At 42.9% G+C, this 22,017-nt stretch overlaps 1 protein-coding gene across 3 annotated transcripts in view; it reads right to left on the bottom strand.

Annotated features, from left to right (window-relative positions):
• Positions 1 to 22,017, bottom strand: part of LOC146839630 (uncharacterized) — an 812,224-nt gene that overhangs the window by 637,818 nt on the left and 152,389 nt on the right. For all 3 annotated transcript variants that reach the window (XM_085651718.1, XM_085651719.1, XM_085651720.1), the window contains exon 3: positions 21,379 to 21,474. In XM_085651718.1, the coding sequence (XP_085507844.1) occupies positions 21,379 to 21,474 (96 nt within the window). The remainder of the gene's footprint in view (positions 1 to 21,378; positions 21,475 to 22,017) is intronic.

Genomic DNA, 22,017 nt, shown 5'->3' with positions numbered 1-22,017 from the left:
CTTCCTAACGAGATCGTAATCGGCTCCTAAGTCAGGAAAGGTGCTGGACACTAATAAAATATAAATTACTATTCCAACCTACATTCAATCAAAGAAGGTGCTGAACTCTAAACATAGATAATTAAGTATTCCAAATCCAAAACTACAGTAATTCATGGAAGGTGCTGGACTCAAAATATACATAATTTACTATTCCAGCCCCAAACTTCATAAAGTCACGGAAAGCACTGGACACTAAACATATAAAACTTACTATTCCCACTCCAATCTAAGTGAACATTTCAAAGACACTCAGGGGCTCATTACGATGCTGGGTGGAAAGCCTCTGCCTGACACCACTCGGAATCAGGTCTGACTGAATTGCGGTTCCGACCACCAGATTACAATGTGACCAAACACTGTTCATAAATCCCTTTTTCTCTATGGGAACTTGCACCACATAGAGAAATGGGAGTTTGTGTGAATCCCTGCACCCTGTGGCATGTACCCCAAGGTGCCTGCCACAGGTTATAGGGATTTACAGGGGGTAACATAGGTCATCAACCATAGGCCACGGAGGCAAGGGGACCCTGCTAGGGGCCCTCATAGTTGGATCCGGCAGCCTTTCTGTGTCATAAAAGCCAGCACGGAAAGGTTGTCGGAAACCCAAATCGTAATCCCAACGGCATAAATGCCTTCCATTGGGATTTTAGGTGGGTCTCCGACTGGCAGACGGGTTCCTTGAGCCCATCGGAAGCCGAAATTTTTGTCCGGTTGGAATTCCGCCATCGTCATAGTGATACGGCAGTCAGAGCGACCGCTTCCATGTGACCACAGCAGGCCAGCCTGAGCCCAACAGGACCACGGAGGCACTTCCGACCTACATCACACCAATATAATTTAAAATATAACCAACAATCCACTAATATTGTTAATGTAATTCAATAATAATTGCAACACATAGGGGTCGATTCCGATGTCGGTCGGAAGGGCATCAAATCGGATTTGTGATTCCCGAGTCCGATACGAAGCTCGTTTCCGACCAAATCGTACACAGTTCCGAATGACAAACAGCATTCGTACAGAACGAGCCGGTCGTAGCGGATTCGTACAGCACCATGGACTCGCTTTCCGAACGAGCGAGTATGATGACCGTTTCAGACAGAATTTATGATTTGGTTTGCCCGGATCTAAAAGGCTGCCAGAATCGGTCTTTGGGAGCCCATAGCAGGCCCCCCTGCACCTGGGGCCCTCCGATTCAGTCTTGTGGGGGTACGCATGGGTCCCCCCTTTTCACTCTATGGGAGCCTTTTATCAAAGGTTCTTCTTGGGTGCGTGGAAGGATAACCTCTCATTGAGGTTTTTGGGTCCGATGATGTTGAGTGATTTGTAGGCGTGGGTGAGGAGTTTGAAGGTGACCCTCTTCTTGACGGGGAGCCAGTGGAGGTCTCATAAGTGTTGGGTCATGTGTTCTTGACGCGGTGTCCTGAGGACAAGTCTGGCTGCGGCGTTCTGGATGGTTTGGAGTTTGTGTAGAAGAGTTCTGTTGATACCAGCATATAGGGCATTGCCGTAGTCCAATCTGCTGGTTATGAGTGCGTGTGTGACGGTTCTCCTACAGTTGGGGGGGATTCATTTGAAAATCTTGCGGAGGATGCGTAGGCAGTTAAAACTGGTGGAGGCACCAGCGTTGAACTGGCGGTTCATGGAGAGGGAGGAGTTGAGGATGATGCTGAGGTTTCGTGCACGGTCTGTGGGGGTGAGCGGGCTCCGAGGGCGGCAGGCCACCAGGTGTTTTCCCAGGCGGAGGTACAGGGTCTGAGGATGAGGACCTCAGTCTTCTCAGAGTTGAGCTTCAAACAGCTGTCGTTCATCCAGGTTGCCACATTCTTCATTACTTCCTGGAAACAGAGTCTGGTGTCTTCTAGCTTCTTCATGAGTGAGAGGATGAGCTGGGTGACATTGGCATAGGATACAATGCAGAGCCCATGCTGTCTGACGATGGCGGTGAGGGAGGCCATGTAGATGTTGAAGAGCGTAGGGCTGAGCGATGATTCTTGAGGAACTCCACGGTTGGTATCGGTGGGTTCGGAGAGGAAGGGAGGGAGTCTGATCCTCTGGGTTCGGCCGGAGAGAAAGGATTGTATCCAGTCGAGGGCACTTCCTTGTATCCCTGCGTCATGAAGTCTGGCTGCGAGTGTGCGATGTGAAACCGTGTTGAAGGCTGCAGAGAGGTCCAGAAGGATGAGAGCCGCAGTGTGTCCATGGTCGGGTAGCATGCGGATGTCATCAGTGGCGGCAAGGAGGGCGGTCTTGGTGCTGTGGTTGCTGCGGAATCAGGACTGGGAGGCATGCAGGATGGAGTTCTGTTCGATGAAGGGGGTCAGTTGGGCGTTTACGAGCCTATCAGTGACTTTGGCAGCGAAGGGAAGGAGAGAGATGGGCCGGTAGTTTTTGGGGTCAGTTGGGTCGGCCGTAGGTTTTATGAGGAGGGGTTTAATCTCTGCCTGCTTCCAGTCATCTGGGAAGATGCTGGACCTGAAGGAAGCGTTGATGGTCCATCCTAGTTCGGGTGTGATGGCAGCGGCGGCCATGTGGAATATGTGCGGTTGGCAGGGGTCCTTTGGGGCTTCTGAGTGGGTCTTCTTCATGGTGGCGGGATTCCAGGTCATGATGGATGGCTTATCGGAGGCGAGGGGGGGTGGTGTTCGGCGTCTGTTTACTGATGTTGTCTAGAGGAGCTTGATCTTCAGATGGAAGTAGGAGCTGAGCTTGTCGCAGAGTGTGATGTCCATGGCTTCGCTGGGGGGTTTTGTAAACTGCTGTATGACGTTGAACAGTTCCTTGGCGTTGGTAGCATTGGTCTGGACTTTGACTCTTATGAAGGTTTGTTTAGTGTCCCTAATTTCCTTCAGGGGGCTCCTGTGATTGTTCTGTGCTTCCATGGTTTTCTCTAGGGGTCCACAGGAGCGTCTGGCTTCTTGTAGTTCTGTGGTGAACCAGGCGGCCTCCATGGGGCATTGTTTGGTGTATTGGCGGAGGGGTGCAAGTTTGTCGGCGCAGCAGGAGATCCAGCGGTGTAGTTCCCTGGCTGTGGAGTTGGTGTTGGTCGAGGAGCTGGGGGGAGTTTGGAGGAGGGTTGTGTTGAGGAGTTCCTCAGAGACCTTACTCCAGTTCTTCCGTGGCGGGCACGGGGGAGGCTTGGGTGTGGTGGTCTGTCCAGATGGGCTGGGTGGTGCGGCTGATGTGGATGTTGGTCCCACCCGTGAAGATTGAGTCGAGGGTGTGTCCAGCCTTGTGCGTGGGCGTGTTGACCAGCTGCTTCTGTCTGAGGTTGTCGAAGAGAGTGGTGGAGTCAGGGTCGTCGCGGTTGTCGAGGCGGAAATTCAGGTCCCCGAGTAGGATTTAGTCCGTGGAGGTGATGGCGTGGGGTGTGGCGAGTTCGGCGATGGTAGATGCAGACTGGGTGCAACGTCCTGTTGGTCTGTAAATGAGGGTGCCGCGTAGTGTGGTCCTGGCGCTGGTCTGGATCTGGAAGTGGAGGTGTTCTGTGTTGGAGTGCGGGTCACTCGTGCTGGATGTGGAGAGCCGGAGGGGGGTCTTGTGTGCGATAGCGAGTTCTCCTCCTGATCGACACCCTCTCGCCCGACATCGCCTTCCTCATGGGCGGTGGGGACGGTCCTTTCTCTGGATCTTGTAGCCGTCAGGGATAGCAGTGGCGATGTCGGAGCCGGGGGTGGCGTTAGTCCAGGTTTCCATGAGGAAGGCGATGTCGGGCGAGAGGGTGTCGATCAAGTCCCAGATCTCTACGGCGTGTCTGTGGAGGGAGCGCGCATTGAGGAGAATACACTTTGTAAATTCATTATTTTCATTATATACAATATATTTCAATATATACAAAATTAATCACCAACCCTATCCCCTATAAAATCTACTTCCCACTACAAAACATTTAATAAATATAGTTTTTTATAAATAATTTTTTGATTATTGTAAAACAAAATCCCCACCCTTATCCCTAATTGTTTAAAATTTGTTTTACATTTATTTATAAATAAAAAAATAAACACATTTTACAAATATTTTAAAACACTCCCGACCCTTATCCCCTATAAACTCAATGTCCCGCTCTTAAAATGTTAATTTTTCTTTACAATTAATAAAAATGTAATAATATTTTACACAAATATTTTAAAACACTCCCCACCCTTGTCCCCTATAAACCCAATATTCCACTAAAGATATTAAAAACAAAAAAGTAACATTAAATACAAAATCAAACATTTTAAATGAAATTAACTATATAGCATTAAAAATCAATTTTTTAACAATGATATTTTCAACTTCAATATTTTTTACATCGATATTCAATACAACACCTAAAATCGATAGTCTTAATCTCGATATTACATACCACAATATTTTTAAACAACGATATTTTAAACACAATATTTATGTCACACGATATTTTAAATTCGATATTCTGTCTAAATACCAATTTTAGATGGAGAGCTCTCTTTTCTGCTGGGAAAATGTTGCCTAAGAAGACTTCAAAGCTGCAGTCTTGCTTGAAAGAGAGATAGCGAAATATCAGAGGACCTGCATGGCTTAACTTTGCTTAATTAATGTGCGCAGTAAGACTCTATAACCAGATCATGGCTAGCCTTTGTGATGATTCCCGGATGGAGGCAGAGATCTTTCAGGTCGATGTTGTGAAGGACAATTGACATATGGTCCCAGGCCCAGCACTCCCTGTTCTGCTGCATGGCTCTTGCTCCTGTCTTCTACTTGCTTTATTCCCCATTTTTTGTGTGACTTCTCCTTGCTTTTCCTTTATTTTGATTGCTTTCACCCTGCTTTTCCTGCTATTTTTTGAGTGTTTTCATTCGTTATCACACGTTTTTCCTTTCTTTTCCTCTGTTTTTTCCATGCCTTCTCCTTGCTTTTACCTCGTAATCACTGCTTTCTTATTGCTTTCCCTGCCGTTTTTTGTGTGACATCTCCTTATCACTAATTCACACTGCTTTCTCCTTGCTTTTTCCTGTTTTTTGAGTGCCTTCTCCTTCCTTTTCCCTCGTTTTTTGTGTGCCTTCTCCTTACTTTTTTCCCCACTTTTGTGTGCATTCTCCTTGCTTTGCCCTCATTTTCACTGCTTTCTCTTTGCATTCTCTATCTTTTTTGGTTTGCTTCTCCTTGCTTTTCCCATTTTTTGTGTGCCTTCTCCTTGTTTTTCTCAAGCCGCTCTACATGCACCCGTTATTTCCCACCTCCCGCCTAGCCCTCCGCACAGACATCCCAGTGCCCCTCCCTCCTCCAAGGATCTATTTAATAGAGGCCTTAGCACAATCCCATTGAGCAGGTCCCAGTCCCAGTTCCAGCTCTGCCCATGCAGCTGCATTACTCTTGTTCCTGTCATCTCCTTGATTTTTCCCATTTTCTGTGTGCCTTCTCATTGCTTTTCACTCATTTTCACTGCTTTCTCCTTGCCTTTTCACCTGTTTTTTGTGTGCCTTCTGCTTGCTTTTCCCTTGTTTTTAATGCTTTCTTCTTGGTTTTCCCTTGCCGCTCCTGCTTGCCGCCCATTTTTTTCAGACTCCCACCTAGCCCACCCACCGCCTCCCAGCACCCCTCCCTCTTCCCAGGACCAACTTAATGGAGGCAGCAGCATGAACCTATCGAGCAGGTCCCAGGCCCAGCTCCTCCCATTCTGCTGCATCACCCTTTCTCCTTCTCCTTGTTTTTTCAGCACCTTGAGACCCTCACAGGTGATATGACGAGCTTTATAAATCTTTGATTGATTTATTGATTGATTGATATGGGCAAACCATGGTATTTTGTGATACTTTTGAATAGTCATAATATCCAAGAGTGTGGATGTATTAGAGGCGAGATTATCTTTAGACAAAATTCGGATCCAGTACTTTGATGGTGCCAAGGCAACTTGATCCTCGATTTTCTCGATATCAAGATCTGCTCGCAATGTGTCCATTGGTGTTCCGTGACCCAGATGTGGTAAGTTTCGTAGGACGTTGTTTTCAGTCATTTGAATCGATGGGGCTTTTCTATACCCCCCAGATCTCTGCGCCATATGTGCTTGCTGCCCTTGCTTTCATTTTGTATGTTAGCATTGCCGAGTCAGCTGAGTGGTATCCGCACCTTTTAGCAAATCTCAGCACCGCTCCCACCTGCTGGGACAGAGTGGAATTGCGCTTGGATAATTACGGGGCCCACAAGAGGTTGCCCAGGCGGATTCCCAAGTAGTCATAGGTGGACACATGATCCAGAGGCTTGCTGTAGAGCCTACAAGTAGCTTTCAAGTTAGATTTTTGATTGAGAATCATGTATTTTGTTTTCCCAACATTGATGGTTAAACTTCTGGTAGTTCAGAACAACTCAAAACCTGCCAAAATGTGGTGCATTGATAGTTCTGTTCCGGTCAATAGCACTGCATCATCTACGAAGAGTAATATTGATAAAGGCTGCTTTCTCATTTTGGGCACATCTAGATTAAGGTACGTTTATGATTTAACAACAGCATTAATGTAACAATTATGGGGCTGATTCCGATGTCGGATGGACTCAGGTCCATCCGACATTGGTCAGGAGCCGTAACCGACCGACCTGCTGTCGTCGGTTACGGCCCTGCAAGTACGATGCGACCGAACAGGGTTTGGTCGCATTCGTATACTTCACAATGCAAGCATACATTCTGAGCGGAATACATGCTTGCAGTGCGAAAAGCAGAGGTGCAGTTCATCCCTGCACCCTGTGGCCGGCACACCAAGGTGCCTGCCACCGGGTGCAGGGATCCACAGAGGGGCACCATAGGTGGCCCCAGGCCGCCATTCAGCAGCCTCACACCCATGGGGGCCCCACTAGGGGCCCCCAAAGACAGTTTCCGACTGCCTTTTCGTGCCGGAAAGACCGGCACGAAAAGGCAGTGAAAAACTGCCATCGTACTCCCTCGGTCACAAAGAGGCGGCCGGGGGAGTACTGAGGGATTTCCAGACGGCGTACGGGCTCTCCGAGCCTGTCGTCCGCAATCCGGAAATCTGAGTCGGATTCCTTTCCGACCGAGCCCATCAGAATGGCTCGGTCGGAAAGGAATCAGACCAACACCTTCCGATTCGGTCGGAGCCCTTACGACCGAAATCGGAATCAGCCCCTAAAAAGAGTTGGTGCTAGGATGCAGCCTTGCTTGACGCCTCACTGTATTGGGATCTCTGCTGCATATTCGCCTCTGGTACTGTACTTCACACGGGTGGTGTTGCCGAAATATAGGGTAATTATTAGATTTAGTAGCTTTTCCGGGATTTCCTGCTCTGTTAAGGTGTGCCATAGTCTGGGGCGATCAGCGCTGTTAAAAGTGGTCTGGAAATCGATGAAAAACAGATAGAGTGATTACTTTATAACAATGTATATTTGGAGCAGATGAGATTTGCCTGAAAGCTAGATCCACTGTACTCTGACCGCCCCTGAAACAAGCTTGATACAGGGATATCAAATCATTTTCTTCAAGCCACTATTCCAAGAGAGATAATAACAGCTTCTCTTTTTTATGTAACTGCATGATTACTGATTTTCTCCAGGAGGATGGGATCTCCTCGAGAGACCAGATGTTATTAAAAGAGCGAGTTAAAGCAGGTGACCATAAGGTTAAGGGATTGCGGGAAACAGCAGAATACATTTTGTCTGGCTCAGCAGCTTTCACCAGCTTTTGAGCTTGAATCTCTTCAGGCACTTTCTTTTCATTGAATTTAGCCATTGGCCCCAGACTTCAAAGATGGAGGCATGCACTAACATAAATAGTTATGGAGTTACAAGGCTTTGGAGTAGCGATTGTGGGTGGTGAGTGGTCCAAAAGTTGTTGTTCAAAGCTGAGATTTCTGTTAATGTTCACCTTCTGAAATGTTTCCATTCGGGTGGTGCTACCACCTAGCGTAGCCTGGAACTGCAGGCCTAAAGTTTTCACTTTGCCCATTGTACTAACTCTTCCTTCTGGTACAGAATTGTGAGGATGTTTATCCAAAGTTGTGGGCTTATGTTCAGCTCCAAGTTTTTTGGAGGACCTTCACAGCCCCAGCTTACAAGCTCCCAAAATGTCTTTGATTTTCTTGAGGTTATTGCATCCAATAGAGTTTGCAAGAGCTTTTGCGAGGTGTGTTTCTTGTTAACCTTTTTCAACTGTTTATACTGTCTTCTGCTGTCATAGAAGAGCTGTTCATTGTGGCTGGGCAGATGTCAGTTTTTCAGGGCTAAGGTAACTGACAATTTTAGTTTTAAGCATTCCGCATGATCCCAATCTAGACAGTCTAGAGAAGGGTATTGAGAAATGGCATGGGATTTGCCTTTTTGGGCACAGCTGTCTGTGCCAACAACTGCTGCTCCCTTCCCTTCTAGAACTGGGGCTTTGATTGAGGATTGCAGGGTCATCCATGTGTGACTAGAAGTATAGATCTTTGAGTCACAATTGATGATTATCTAACATAGGAGGAGGAAGGCTCCAACGTGGATGCTCCATGACCAAAAGTACTAGATAATGATCAATTTCAATCCTGCCATGAACTTTCATGTCAACAACACAGTGCTATGCTTCTTTATTTAGTGCCATATATTCCATAATACTTTACCTATGACCAGCTCTGAAAATAGATTTAGGAGGGTTGTCTGATGGTGTTCGGCCGTTCAGTGGGCGTAATGCCTCCCTCAACTAAAGCTCCAAAGAGAAATTCACCCTTCTTTGTACTCATGCAATACTCTTTGGATGGTAAAGGAATGTTCCAAGTGCTATCTGTGTCAATTATCATCTGGTCCAGCATTAGGGGGAGCATTTTTGTATTAAAGTTGCCACGTTCCAATAAAAAGTAGTTTTTTGTGCAAGCGTGCCCTGCAAGTATGTGTACATTAATACGTCACCTAGTTCTAGCTACACCACCATCAAAATCAAAAGGTACTGTAATTGTCTTTGACGCCGGCACAGGGACAGGCACCCGTAAGTGATTTACCTTGTGGAGGTGGCAGCGGAATTATTGAGGATGCAGCTGATAGAACGGGGAGAGGTACAGCGTGCAAGCCACACCAGTACCTAGGCAGGGAGCCTTAACCTGCGGCAGCCCTCGACCCTGCAGACCCGTGCCTAACTCACTGCAACATCGCCCGCTTTGCTCGTCCCGGAGCACTTAACATGAATTGGCACCTCCACCACCACAACACACTTCTCCTCCTCATCAGATCCTGAGACATGGCTGGGAGCAGTAGACACAAGCACAGTAGCAAGTTGTGAGCAGGAATGGCCTGAGCAGGAGCTGGTGTTAAGAATAGGCTGGCTGCAACCACCAAAGCCGCAACCACCTGCGAATGCCAAGCGCTGCATTGTCCATCAAGGCCATTGTCCATTGAGGTAGCAGACGGCTGCAGGAGACAGGCAAGTGAGCAGGCAGGTGAAGGAGGGTGGGTGGAGGCGAGCTGGTGAAGATGGTAAAGGAAGCGGCACCAGCCAGCTGGATCCTCTGCCTCTCCAAAAACAAGTTTTAAGGTGGCTGTGGAATAAAGCTCGCCCCCTCAACCATGTGTTTGGTCTCAGACCCCTTTAGGAATCACTGACGCTGCACCTCACCTCAACACCTCGCCACTACTCCTTCCTTCCTGCTCCTTCCTTCTTCGTCCTCCTCCTTCTGACGGGCATGCTTGTACATTAATATGTCACCTAGTGCTAGCTACACCAACATCAACATGAAAAGGTACTGTTAGTACATTTAACATTATGTATTTGGCAGTATTCATTAATATATATTGATATTTTTTATTTCATTCTCATAATTTTATTAGACATTATTATTATATTTTCATTTTAATATGTTATATTTATTATCATTATTTTATTTGTTTAATATAAAGTTAATTTAAACGTTGATTCTTATTTTTACCTGTATGTTTTGTAGTCTGACTTCATTTCTCCGCTATTCTAGGTGGTAGGGTGGGTTACTGATGATTCAGCTTCCAATCTCCCAGCTTTTAGAGCCAACATTAATTAGGGTTAAGAAAAAACTGAAAACCTGGCTGTAAACATTGGGATCATTATGCTCCATTTCTCCCTACAGGCTCAACTTCTGTATATATAGTTGGTTTGAGAACAGAGGAAAAATAGGGCTCTCTCTTAACTGTTTCTTAACATGAATTTTGACTTTTATCTGCGCCTATAGTAATGCCGAAGACCCCCCTCTGCAAGAGAGTTTTTTCCGTTTCTGGAACACATAGCAGGCTTCGATGCCTTCTACATTCTCCACTCAGAAATGTGCATGCACGTCCAAGCAATGTTAGCTGCATACAGGGTGACTCCTTGAGGATTCAACTTCTGTCTACTTCCTGTGAAAGAGTTTGGAATGTCCATAATTACAAAAAGTACGTGTACTAATTTAAGAAATATGTTAGTTTATTTTATATTGCTTACTTTTATAATAATTTGTTTTTGGTTATTTAAAATTATAATATAATGTTTATAAATATTTTTATTGTATATATGTATATAAATTTATTTTTATATAATTACATCTAAAAAAGATTTACATTATAATATAAATTTAAAATATTAATTTAATGATATTATTACATTATATATATGCAAATATATATATACATATATATTTGTATGTATAAATATATCTATTTGTTTTTCATTTTGCAGATAATCAAAATTGTTATAAAAAAACAAATTATATTGTGTATTATATTTGAATCATTATTTAATGTGATTATTGTTTACTATTTACATTTATATATATTTAAAAATCGATATTTTAGACAACTATGTTAGTGACAATAATATTTTTATTTCAATATTTGTGCAATTTCAATTATAAGTATAAGTTGATATTTTTCACTCAATATATTTGTATTTAGATATTTTTGTAGTCGATATTTTGTTAGTGAACCAGAATAAGGCAATCAAAAGAATATGAAAGAACGGTGCAGTCATACTATTTGCTGGCGTCTAGAATATGGCAAAATGTTAAATATGTATATGAGAATATATAAACACGTTTGGTGATTTCACTTTACACAGAGAGCAAGCACTGTAGTGTTTTTACTTGTATGGTACTCACTGTGTCACATAATAACTACTTGTAGGTCACTTCGAACAGAAAGCAGTGATTGTCTTATACAGCCACATAATATGTGCCATGAAGGTTCTTCAAGTTACTGGGATGTAAAATGGCTGAACATGAGTTACTAGGCCACCTTATTCCTACTATCCGATACTAGGCCAAGTAATGCTTGTTACTGGGCCACATAATCCTTACACATCAGATACTGAGTCATATATTATCCTCTACTAGGCTACTTGGTGCCTCCCCAGTTGATACTAGGGCTTATATTCCTTATCTGTACTTTTCTAGGGCATTGAATAGGTATTCATCAGCCATCAGGTTACAGGGTGTCTGCAAATTAGTGGCTCACATTCTGGCTTCACTGGTCACGCGGTCACAGGATTGCTTCCCATCACCTACAGGGCTACATAATGTCTGCCATATACCAGTGATTTGCAGGTTTCCTGCCCAATAGTTCTGGGACACTGGGTGATAGGGTAAACTTTTCTAGGGCACTATAGTTATGTCTTCTGCCTCTCTGCCTCTATCTAACCTCGCTCTGTCTCCTTTTTCTCTGCTCTGCCTTCCTCCATAAACTCGCCAAACTCATACTTCCACCACCTCGTTATCACTCTTGTTCATACAAACACTTTGTAAGTCTCCTGTTTGCTATTCTTAATGCTCACGCGTCCCTCCTTGTTACACTCATATTCTCACATTTTTCCTATACTTTTACTATCTATTTCTTACACACTCCATAATTCTTTTCAGTTTTATCTTTTACTCTCGCTGACTGACTGGCATTCTGACACTATTGCTCACTTACTGACTATTACTCACTTACTTACTGACTATTGCACACTTACTTACTGACTGACACTATTGCTCACTTACTGACTATTGCTCAATTACTTACTGACTACCCTACTGCTCACTTACTGACTATTGAACACTTACTTACTGACTGACAGTATTGCTCACTTACTGACTATTGCTCACTTACTTACTGACTGACACTATTGCTCACTTACTGACTATTGCTCACTTACTTACTGACTGACAGTATTGCTAACTTACTGACTATTGCTCACTTACTGACTGACAGTATTGCTCACTTACTGACTGGCACACTGACACTATTGCTGCTTTTCACAGCTTGTAATAAGCAATTCAAATCAGAGAGATAGAAAACAGGAAGTGAATGTGGATGAATTATGCTTTCTTGGAGGGCACGACAAAGTTCACAGATTTGTTCCCTATCTGAAGTGAGAAAAACAGGTGCCCGATGTTGCCTACCTCTGATACTCAATATTCAAGATTACAAGAGCAACCCTTATGTCCCTGCGAACCGGGTAAGTACAATGTACTACAAAACAATGTTCACAAGGAACTGATTTGAAAATAATCATCTATTGCATACAACATCAATAGTTGTTTTTGAATTAATCTCTCAAAAAACGACACCAAATCAATGATAAACACTGTAAGCCTTCACACGACCTATTGAAATCTACCAAGCCTCAGCCGAGGTCTTTATTTAACACAAACTTTTTTTTGTTAAATCACATATAAAAACATTTTTTATATACACAACTCCTCTCTTTCTTACATTCGCAGTGCAAAGTGAACCCCAGTGAAAAAAACCATAACCTCACAGAAGTAACAGAAAGTAAAAACAAAAGTGTAGAAGGTTATTGGAAAAAATTATAACAAGGACAGTTTATAAACAATATGTAATAATCCAGTCAAGGCTGTCTCTTATTTTGTTGTCGACGGCGTTTCGACCCACTTTTAAATACCGGGTCTCATCAGGACTGTAATTCTGGGGACTGGTGGAAAAAAGAAAGAGGGGAAATATAACTATACTAAAATCAATTATCAAAATACTGATGTATGAAGTTAGGGACCTTAAAGGCTTACAGATTTTTGGCTTACCAGTGTAAAACATACAGTCGTCCTTATCGGATCCAGTATGCATAGGGATGTGGAGGATGAGAAAATTACATCCAAACCTGTAGGTGAGGAATATTTATTTTTATTTTTAGTGTGAATTCAATCATAAAGATAACCAGAGAATCACCACGGTGTAGTATATTTTAATAAACTTACTTGGGCTTTTTATTATTCTTCCACGGATAGGGGTCAAATAATAGACCAAATATATTGGGCCATACGAGCTTCCCTATGGATAAGGAATGTTTATTTTTAGTAAATGTTCAATAATGAAGATATCTGGAAAAACACCACGGTGTAGTATATTTTAATGCACTTACTTGGGCTTTTTATTATTATTCTTCCGCGAATAACGGTCCAGAGGTGCACCCAATATTTAGGGAGATACAAACTTCCCAAGATAGTCTTAGTTCTTATCTCGACACTTCTGTAATGTATCGAAAATTTTATCAATACACATCTCGTAACGAAGTTTCCACACTAAAAAACCACTCAGATTACTTACATATTATATTTTTTGGAAGAAAAAGGAGCAAGTCTCCTTCAATCCGTGCTGACTCTACTGGATACGAGAGCAAAGGCGCTGACTTTATGGCCATTAATCCAAAACGTAGTTACTCCGTGTTGTGTCTGTAGCGGAATGAATCTCGCTGGCTCCCAGACCAGGAAATAACCAGTTACTTTATCTGCCAATGCCGAAAGAAAAGACGGCGAGAATAGCAGCCATCTTGTAGCGGCTAAGAGTGTTCTACTCGCCTATTTAATAATGAGAGTGTAACGTGTACTCTAATCATAGGACCTTTTATAAAAGGACAAAGATATTGTATTGAAGGGAAGCACCCTGTCAGGTTACTTCTTTAGTGAATTGATGAAAAGGCCTGTTCTATATCTAAAAGATCGGGCAACGACGGCGGAATTAGTGGCCATCTTATGTTGGGAAGAAAAACATTACCCGATTTCATAGTCTAAAATAGTAGGGTAAGGGTAATATCCTTTATATGATGGCATTTCGATAGATACATCCTGAACCGCAACAGATTCCGCTATGATGGACATGTTAAAGGATCGCTATATTTTGTGTGGAACACTCTTACATGAGACACCTCTACAAAAAAGAGAATGATTGCCTATATAGTAAACACCTTAAACTGATAATCTAATTCTTACGATGTTATATCATTATTTCAAAATACTCTCTGATACTCAGGCAAAAGCAAAACAAAATAAATCAAGATACAATCTAAAAGGCAAGAGTGACCTTGGGCAGTGCCTAATGTGCTCCTACACCTACAACATATCCCATTCCTTCATTACTTAAAAGTCACCTTTCTGCTCTGTGGGACAGAGGTGGGGAGTTGGGGAGGAGGAATGAACAGAATGAATCCCAAACCTGCCCTCCTTACGTTAAGGCTTTAGGGCCCCTTGGCCTCCCCTGGTGATTTAGTGCTGCGCTCCACTGTAGGTGTTCTCATTAATTTAAATGGTCTCTTGAAATAAAATAAAAATCCCAAAAGCTGTGATTAACTGCACATTATTGGTGCTGCAGCGTGTCCTCATCGATATGCCCTTCCAAATACAGGCTACTTGCAGAAATTGACTGGGCAGTAGAAACCTCTCAATACACACACAAATTGCTGTCATGAGGGTGTGTAGTGTTTGAAGTAGAATACACAATGGCGGCTCCTACTCTGAGGCGGAGGGGCGTCGCCCCACTGCTTTAAACCAGTGCAAAGGAAAAATAAAATGATATTAACAGAACGTTATTATCATTTTATTGTTAGTACAGGTACAAGGTTTGTTTTTTTATTTGCAGTTGCACTCCAGCCAGGTTGTTACGGTGGGCCCGGCTTTCCTGACGTCGAGGGAGGAGGAGTGGTGGCTGCACCTTAAGTGGGCATGACAGTTTTGCCGGCTGTCTCAGGCTGGGCAAACCATCATGTCAGCACCTCTCTGACCGCCAAACCACAGCGCTCAGGCCACTCACAGTGCTGCTGTAAGGCAGTGTTGTGATTGGCTAGGGGATTCTGGGAGGCTGTGTCCTTCCTGGTTCCTGCTGGAGGAGAGGTGGTTGCTGGCAACGGCCACCACCAGTTACATTTCCTTTCCTTTTTTTCTTTTTCTTCCCTATCCCCCCCACATTCCCCTGCCCCCACCACCTTTTCCTACTAGCCGCCACTAGAATACATGACAGACAGGAGAGTCTTTTTCAAAGAATTTACTTGGTTAAGTAAGAAGAAAGACCCACAAGGATGCAGAGACGAGCAGGAGCTTCCAACACATGTTGCAGTTGAGTCGCCAATACCGCCTCGCTATGACAACTGTGGAATTCCCAGGCACGCAACACATCACAAGGCAATGCATAACAATAGAGCACGAGATATAGAACACCCATAATGTACATTAACATTTAGTAAGAATAACCCACATTACAACATCTCTCTTACCACAAAACAAAAACAACAAAACATAAATAAAAACATTTAATGGAAATAACATGATTTTGTTACATTCAAAATGTGAACTAACCCTCACCAGAACAATCAGATACATGCTCGCTGAAAGAACACAATGTTTGTTCAACATGTACCTCAGGTTCACTAACATCAGAAGTAGAATCATTAACTGAAGCATCATGTATTTCTTTAGAAGTATCAACTGGCACAAAATCCACCCAAGGGTTATTCTCTCCAAAATCTGTGCCCCTTCACACAGGCTCAACGATTGTCTAGAATTTCTTTTTAACAAGAATTCATGTTAACATCCGTGTCTTCATTCCATCCATGATCCTTCAACAACACAGCACTACGACTACACGGATCACCAACCCACACAGGTTTAGAAAAACTAGAACAGGGAACTAGAAATAGGGTGTGAAGCAAGTAACAGAATGAGGTGCGTTTAAATATTGTCAGGCTTTTTCTCTAACGTCCAGCCCAGAGGGATGGCTGTTTGTATTCTCTCTTTAAGAAACCTATTACACCATTCAACCAAACCACTAGAAGATGGGGAAACATGGGATGCTTTTTCATGTTTGATTACATTACATGCAAAAATACTTAACATTTTCTCTGAGACAAATTGTGTGCTATTATCTGAAACAAACACATCAGGAACTCCCTCTCTCGAAAAAAACTTCCTACAGAAATAAAACCACACTTTCTGGATTGGGAATACTTACAATACCATAGCATACCAATTTAGAGCAATGATCTGTTAAAACTACAAGATATCTTATGGTATATGGTAGTAAATTGTATGGACTAGCAAAATCAATTGCTACTTTTTCACATATGTGATCAGGTAAAGGATTCAAAACAACTTTTTCTTTACTGTGTTTCCAAACTTTGTCAGATAGTGCACATTCTTTGCATTTATTAGAATAGTCTCCAACATGTGTATCCATTCCAGTCCACCAATAGCAGTTTCCTAATGTTTTCTTTGTGGATGTCACACCTGGATATCCACTATGTTTGATTTCAATCAATTTATGTTTCGGACATTCAGGTGGGGCAAACCTACCCTGCCTAATAAGCTTGACATTTTCAATAGTAAGGAGCTCTGACGCCACTTGTAAAATGTGACCATGGTCCTATTCAGGCTTCTGACTGGTGGCCAGACACTCACAAAATATTTTTTTTACCTTGCACAATCGTTTATCATTTTCACACTCTTCAGGCCATTCTTTCTCACCAGCACATCCTATGCATCTAAAGCACCAGCAACAAATTCTGTGTCATCAACAATTTCAGAATCCTCTGGTAATGGCAAACGTGAACAAACTCTCTGTCTTTGTGTTCTTACCCCTGGGTATGTATTTCACAATAAAATCCAACTCCTGCAGTCTTGAGAGCAATCTTACTAACCTGAAAGAGATTCTACCTGTACCATTATTACCCATAAGGAACAAAAGTGGTTTATGATCGGTGACAAGATGTTAAAAAGAGACCATATGGGTATTCTCAATGAAGTGGCGGAGAGAGGCATTAGCATGCTTTGCTTAGCGCCTCTCTCCGCCACTTCAGAAATGCGAGGCTTCACCCTATTCTCAAGGACATGGTGCAGCCTCTCGTTTCCCCCTGTAATGGCACTAAGTTTCACAACTTAGCGCCAACGCAGGCACCCTTGCACCAGAGTGCAAGGGTGTCTGCAAGCAGGGAGGTTTGTTTATGTACAGGAAGGTGTCCCTTCCTGCACATAAACAAACCGAAAATGCCAGTTTGTAACTTACATGTGTGCTGCTCCGTGCAGCACACATGTAAGTTACAAAACAGCATTTTAAAAAAAGGTTAGTTTATGTACAGAAAGGGACACCTTCCTGTACATGAACAAACCATGTAAAAACGAGGAGAAATACAGCATTTCTCCTCGTTACGCCACCTTAAGACCATATTTTTCCTGGTCTTGGCGCTACCTCCTATTTACGCTGCCCTTGACAATAGGATGTAGCGTCAAACTCAATGGGTGTTGCGGTGGAATGCCAACCGCAACACCCACTGAACGTCTCTTTCACGCTAAAAACAGCATGAAGGGGGCCTTATTCACAAGGCAGCATTAAGCCGCGTTAAGCCACGTAACGTGGGTTAACGCTGCCTTGTGAATAGGGCTAAGCCCCTATCGCCACAACAACGTCACTGCAAGTGACGTTGTTGTGACAATAGGGGTTTGAGAATATTCCCCCCAATGTCTAACAAAGCATATAACAGGCCACTTGGTATGCCACATCTTTTCCTCATACTATTTTATTTCCATTGATAAACACATTTTTTAATATGCACTGACCACTTTGGGGTTCCATTCAACATCAAGGTACCAAGATGCACACAATCCCAGAGATTTCCTTTAATTTCTAAAGTGAGAAATGGGAAGAACTTCACAGAGGATACTATGGCGCTGTTTGCTACAGAGATTCAGCATTACACTGAGTGCTGTCTTCGATGCCACACTTCTGATCTGGAGCACAACTCTCATTAATTTTCCACTGAAGTAAATAATGTGAAACCAGACTTTTGTAGCACATAATAAAAGTGGAGAAAAGACTATGCTACAGAGCAAAGGTCCACGTTTTCAACAGTAGCTGAGTTGCAAAAGTGTCAAATCACTGAAGTCAATATGACCTACTCTTTTGAACAGATTAGATGTGTATCTAATACATCCAAGTAGCTTTACCACGTTGATACTGGGCTTCTGAACTCACACACCCATGTAGACATGTTTCTGCCTCCATGATGGACGCAGAAGTCCAAATGGAAGCAAGTGATAAATATCACTTGCCCATGATGCTCCCCCTATCTGGCTTAATTGATGAATTCTCTGCCGATGGCCAGCATAGACAACCTCCTCTCCCTTCTCAGCAGTTTACTAAGCCAAGAGATTTCCAGATTTGTGGAAATTACTAATTGCTAAGCCATTATTTAAGAGGCCATCACCTATTCTACCCAGACTAAGGGCCAATTAGCGAGTTTGGAAGTGTGGCAGCGTGCCACCACACCAGCACCCCACTGCCACACCGCCAAACCGATCTACTCACCGCCCAATGGATTACAAGTTGTAATCCTGGCTGGCGGTTCTGCTTTAGCGGTCCCACGGCACTGCCTTTCAAAGGCTCATATGTGAGCCTTAGAAAGGCACCATCGTGGGACCACCAAAGTGCATTCCTGCATGGCATGGACTTCGAAGTCCATGCTGTGCAGGGATAGGTGGTGCATAAAGACAGGCGGGCACACCATGTGCCCCCTCTGCATGCACCCCCATGCACTGAGGCCTGTAGGGCCCTCCTAGTTTCCTCACCGCCACACTTTTCATGGTGGGATCACTGCCATGAAAACTGTGGAAGTGAGGGAAACTCGTAATATGCTTGACAGTGCTGCAGGGCATCACCAGCATATTGCGGCCTCAGACCACTGCACCACCACCGCAGATCCTGTGGCGGTCTGACTGCCAAAGTCATAATAAGGCAGTAGCTGCACCGCCACCATGGGTTTGGCAGTCGATCAGACTGCCAATCTCATATTTAGCCCCTAAAGTCTTTCTGTTTTAATGCTTTACTTCCCTATCTTGGAAAGATATTGAAAAAAGTTATTTAGTTCCAACTTCAAAACTTGGCAGGAGAAAATGGCCCACTCATTTTCAGCCTGATGTACCAAACTGGTGTTAATAACTGCCTCCGGCAATCTGTGACTGCTAATGGACAGCTGTGGTGTTGTAATGCTGATTCTATAGGCCTGTCAGCGGCCTTCAACATTATAGATTATAACATCTTGTGCAATAACTTAACAAAGTCAGGGATTCTATCAAAGGAACAGACCCTATGCTGCGCTGTTCCACAGGGAACCACAGTTCTTCTCCTTCCTTCTCCTTCTTTTAACCTTTTACAAGAGGACTCTGCTCTACTATCTCACAATGCAGACCCGCTTTTATATGTACAATCATAACACTCAACTTAGTTTAGCATTCATATATGCAAAATCCCAAAAAAGCACTGACAACAGCACATGCACCCTGACCAAAGTTTTATCATTAGTGATGGATGGCCACTAATTTCCTGAAGTTAAAGCCAAGATATTCTACTTATCTCTCAAGACAAAGCAGAGTATGATGCTTTCCTGTGACCAAAAATTCTGTCCCGGTTGTCCATGTCCTGTATGTTAGTTCTTCTGGTAGATCACACTCTATCTGTGGAGATACAGTCATGAAAGCCACTCACCCCCGCTTCACTCAGCCAGCTATCCTTAAGAAGATCCTGTGGGTCACTGATCCCAGCCTTCATATTCAGAAGATCAACGCTCTCCTACAAAGCAGACTTGACTACACCTATTCGATTTGTTGGACTACCCCAGAAAAGCCCTGATAACAGCTTCAGATCGATCAAAAGATAATTAAATCAGGGGAAGCAGGATTCAAAAATATGCATGCAAATATAAGACTGAACAATGTACATTTATTTGTCATGGAATTAGAAAATAAATATGACACCATTTATCTCAAATTTGATTATAATTCTGACATTCTATGGAAAGATACCTGATCTACTGATGAAATAAATTAGACAGTGATTGTGTTCCTAGGCATATTGCATCATTCAACATTGAGAAGACAAACATTTAGGTTGTGTGAATAAACCCTATACACATGCCAGTAGAAGGTGCTAGAGGACATACTGAAAGGAATGTTCTAATGCTAGTCTGGGAGGTGGTGCAGCCGACAATTGGACACACAGCTCCCTTAGACATTGGGTAGCAACACAGAATTAAGAGGCATAATTAGAACAATCAAACATGCAGATGCATTTAGATGCATTCAGCGATAACTGATGAAAACTGTGAGGTTATTTAGAGGCTGGATGGGTGCAAGACAGGTCCAAAAAACAGGCGGATGTCCATCTTACCTATTCATAGTGTATACATTGCTGGAGACTCTAAGTGGGGTGCATTTTGGGGGGATATCCCGCAACCACCATACTCTAAAAAAAAAAAACAGTGGCCCTGATTACTTGTGTAGGTGGTATTTATTGTGCACACTAAATAACGATGCCATGGGGTACGTTAGTTATCCAATGCAATGAATATCATACCACCTACTACAAGTGGTTGGAGGATTACATGCAGATTTTCGTGTTTAACGCACCAAAATCCGGATGATATGGTAAATACGGTATGGTTTTCCCAACTAAAATTTCGGCAGGTTTGACTTCCTGAAATTTAACAAAGGTTCATTTATTTAATGCATTTGACAATTGTTAGATGCTTTAAATACCTAACAACTCATAATTCCAACCAGTGAGAAAACAGCAGTTCACACACGGATCGGAATTAAATGCCCAACTCGTAATTAGACCCTATTTGTTTTGCAAGTGAGAATAGAATATGGACTAAACATGGCACGTTATAATTTTAGTACAAATGGTGTTATACCGCAATTGAAGATGAATGGGTTATTTTTTTCTCCAAAGAGTGAAGTTGCTATAATGAGATTCAATGTTATGTTTCAACTAGCCCGTTAAATAGTAATTACATTGGTTGTTCATATAGTATACATTGACACAATCTATATGGATAGCACTACAAGATAAAATGTAAATGATAGGTAATAAGTACTTGGATGCATTCCACACTGGACAGGTTGTAACATTTGGCAGATGCCCAGTGAGTTAGTACCAAGCGCTCTCTACAAAGACAATGGCATAAAACATACAATATTTGTACAGATGTATGTTATATTAAAAGATGTGTTGTATTTTAATCTAGGTATAGGTTTAATGGATGCTGTCAAACAAATACTGTGAAGACTGTCATATTGATAACCTTCACTGCACCTTTACACGTGGCCAAGCATGGCATATAAACAACCCCTCCTTCCTTACCTTCATTGCAATTTGATCCTGTATAGCCAAAGAAACACCTGCATTTGGGAACTGAACAAAAACCATGGTTGCAGTTGGAAGGGGAGCAGGATGAGGCTGCAGAAGAGGAGGAGGCAAACCATAGAACATTATCGAATTACTATGAGATGCTCACAATTGGAAAATGATAAACAGAGACACAGCAATGGGGTTTAGTTTAACAACCTAATGCGTTATGGAAGTTCTAATCATCTCTCACTTCTGCATCTTAGAGCCCTGGAATAATTTGCAAAAAAAATCCAGGTAATATCATTGCATTTTTGGTGACATTGAGTGACCAAGTAACATTAGCGGCGGGACCCCTTTACACTCTCTTTCTGTGAAATCCAGGTAAGCACTGCTGCTGCATGCAGGCGCCAGCCCCCTAAGCAACATTTATTTTCCTTGTTTATTTCATTGGGAAAATGGCACTGCTCTTTTGGAATCAAAGTCTGTGGTAATAACTGCTTGTAAAATAAACATTTACGAGCACAACACAAGGCCCCAATAAACTATGTCAACACAACAATCCCATTACAGCAGCCCTGCATAAGAGATAATGTATGTAAAGTACATTAAAGGAAAGACAGTCAGAAACAAAGCAGATTATTTTTTACAACT

The sequence above is a fragment of the Triturus cristatus genome, chromosome 4_1, assembly GCF_964204655.1.
Source record: "Triturus cristatus chromosome 4_1, aTriCri1.1, whole genome shotgun sequence".
Classification (NCBI taxonomy): Eukaryota; Metazoa; Chordata; class Amphibia; order Caudata; family Salamandridae; genus Triturus; species Triturus cristatus.
Note: the sequence above shows the minus strand (reverse complement) of the source record. Positions and strands in the feature narration are given on the sequence as shown.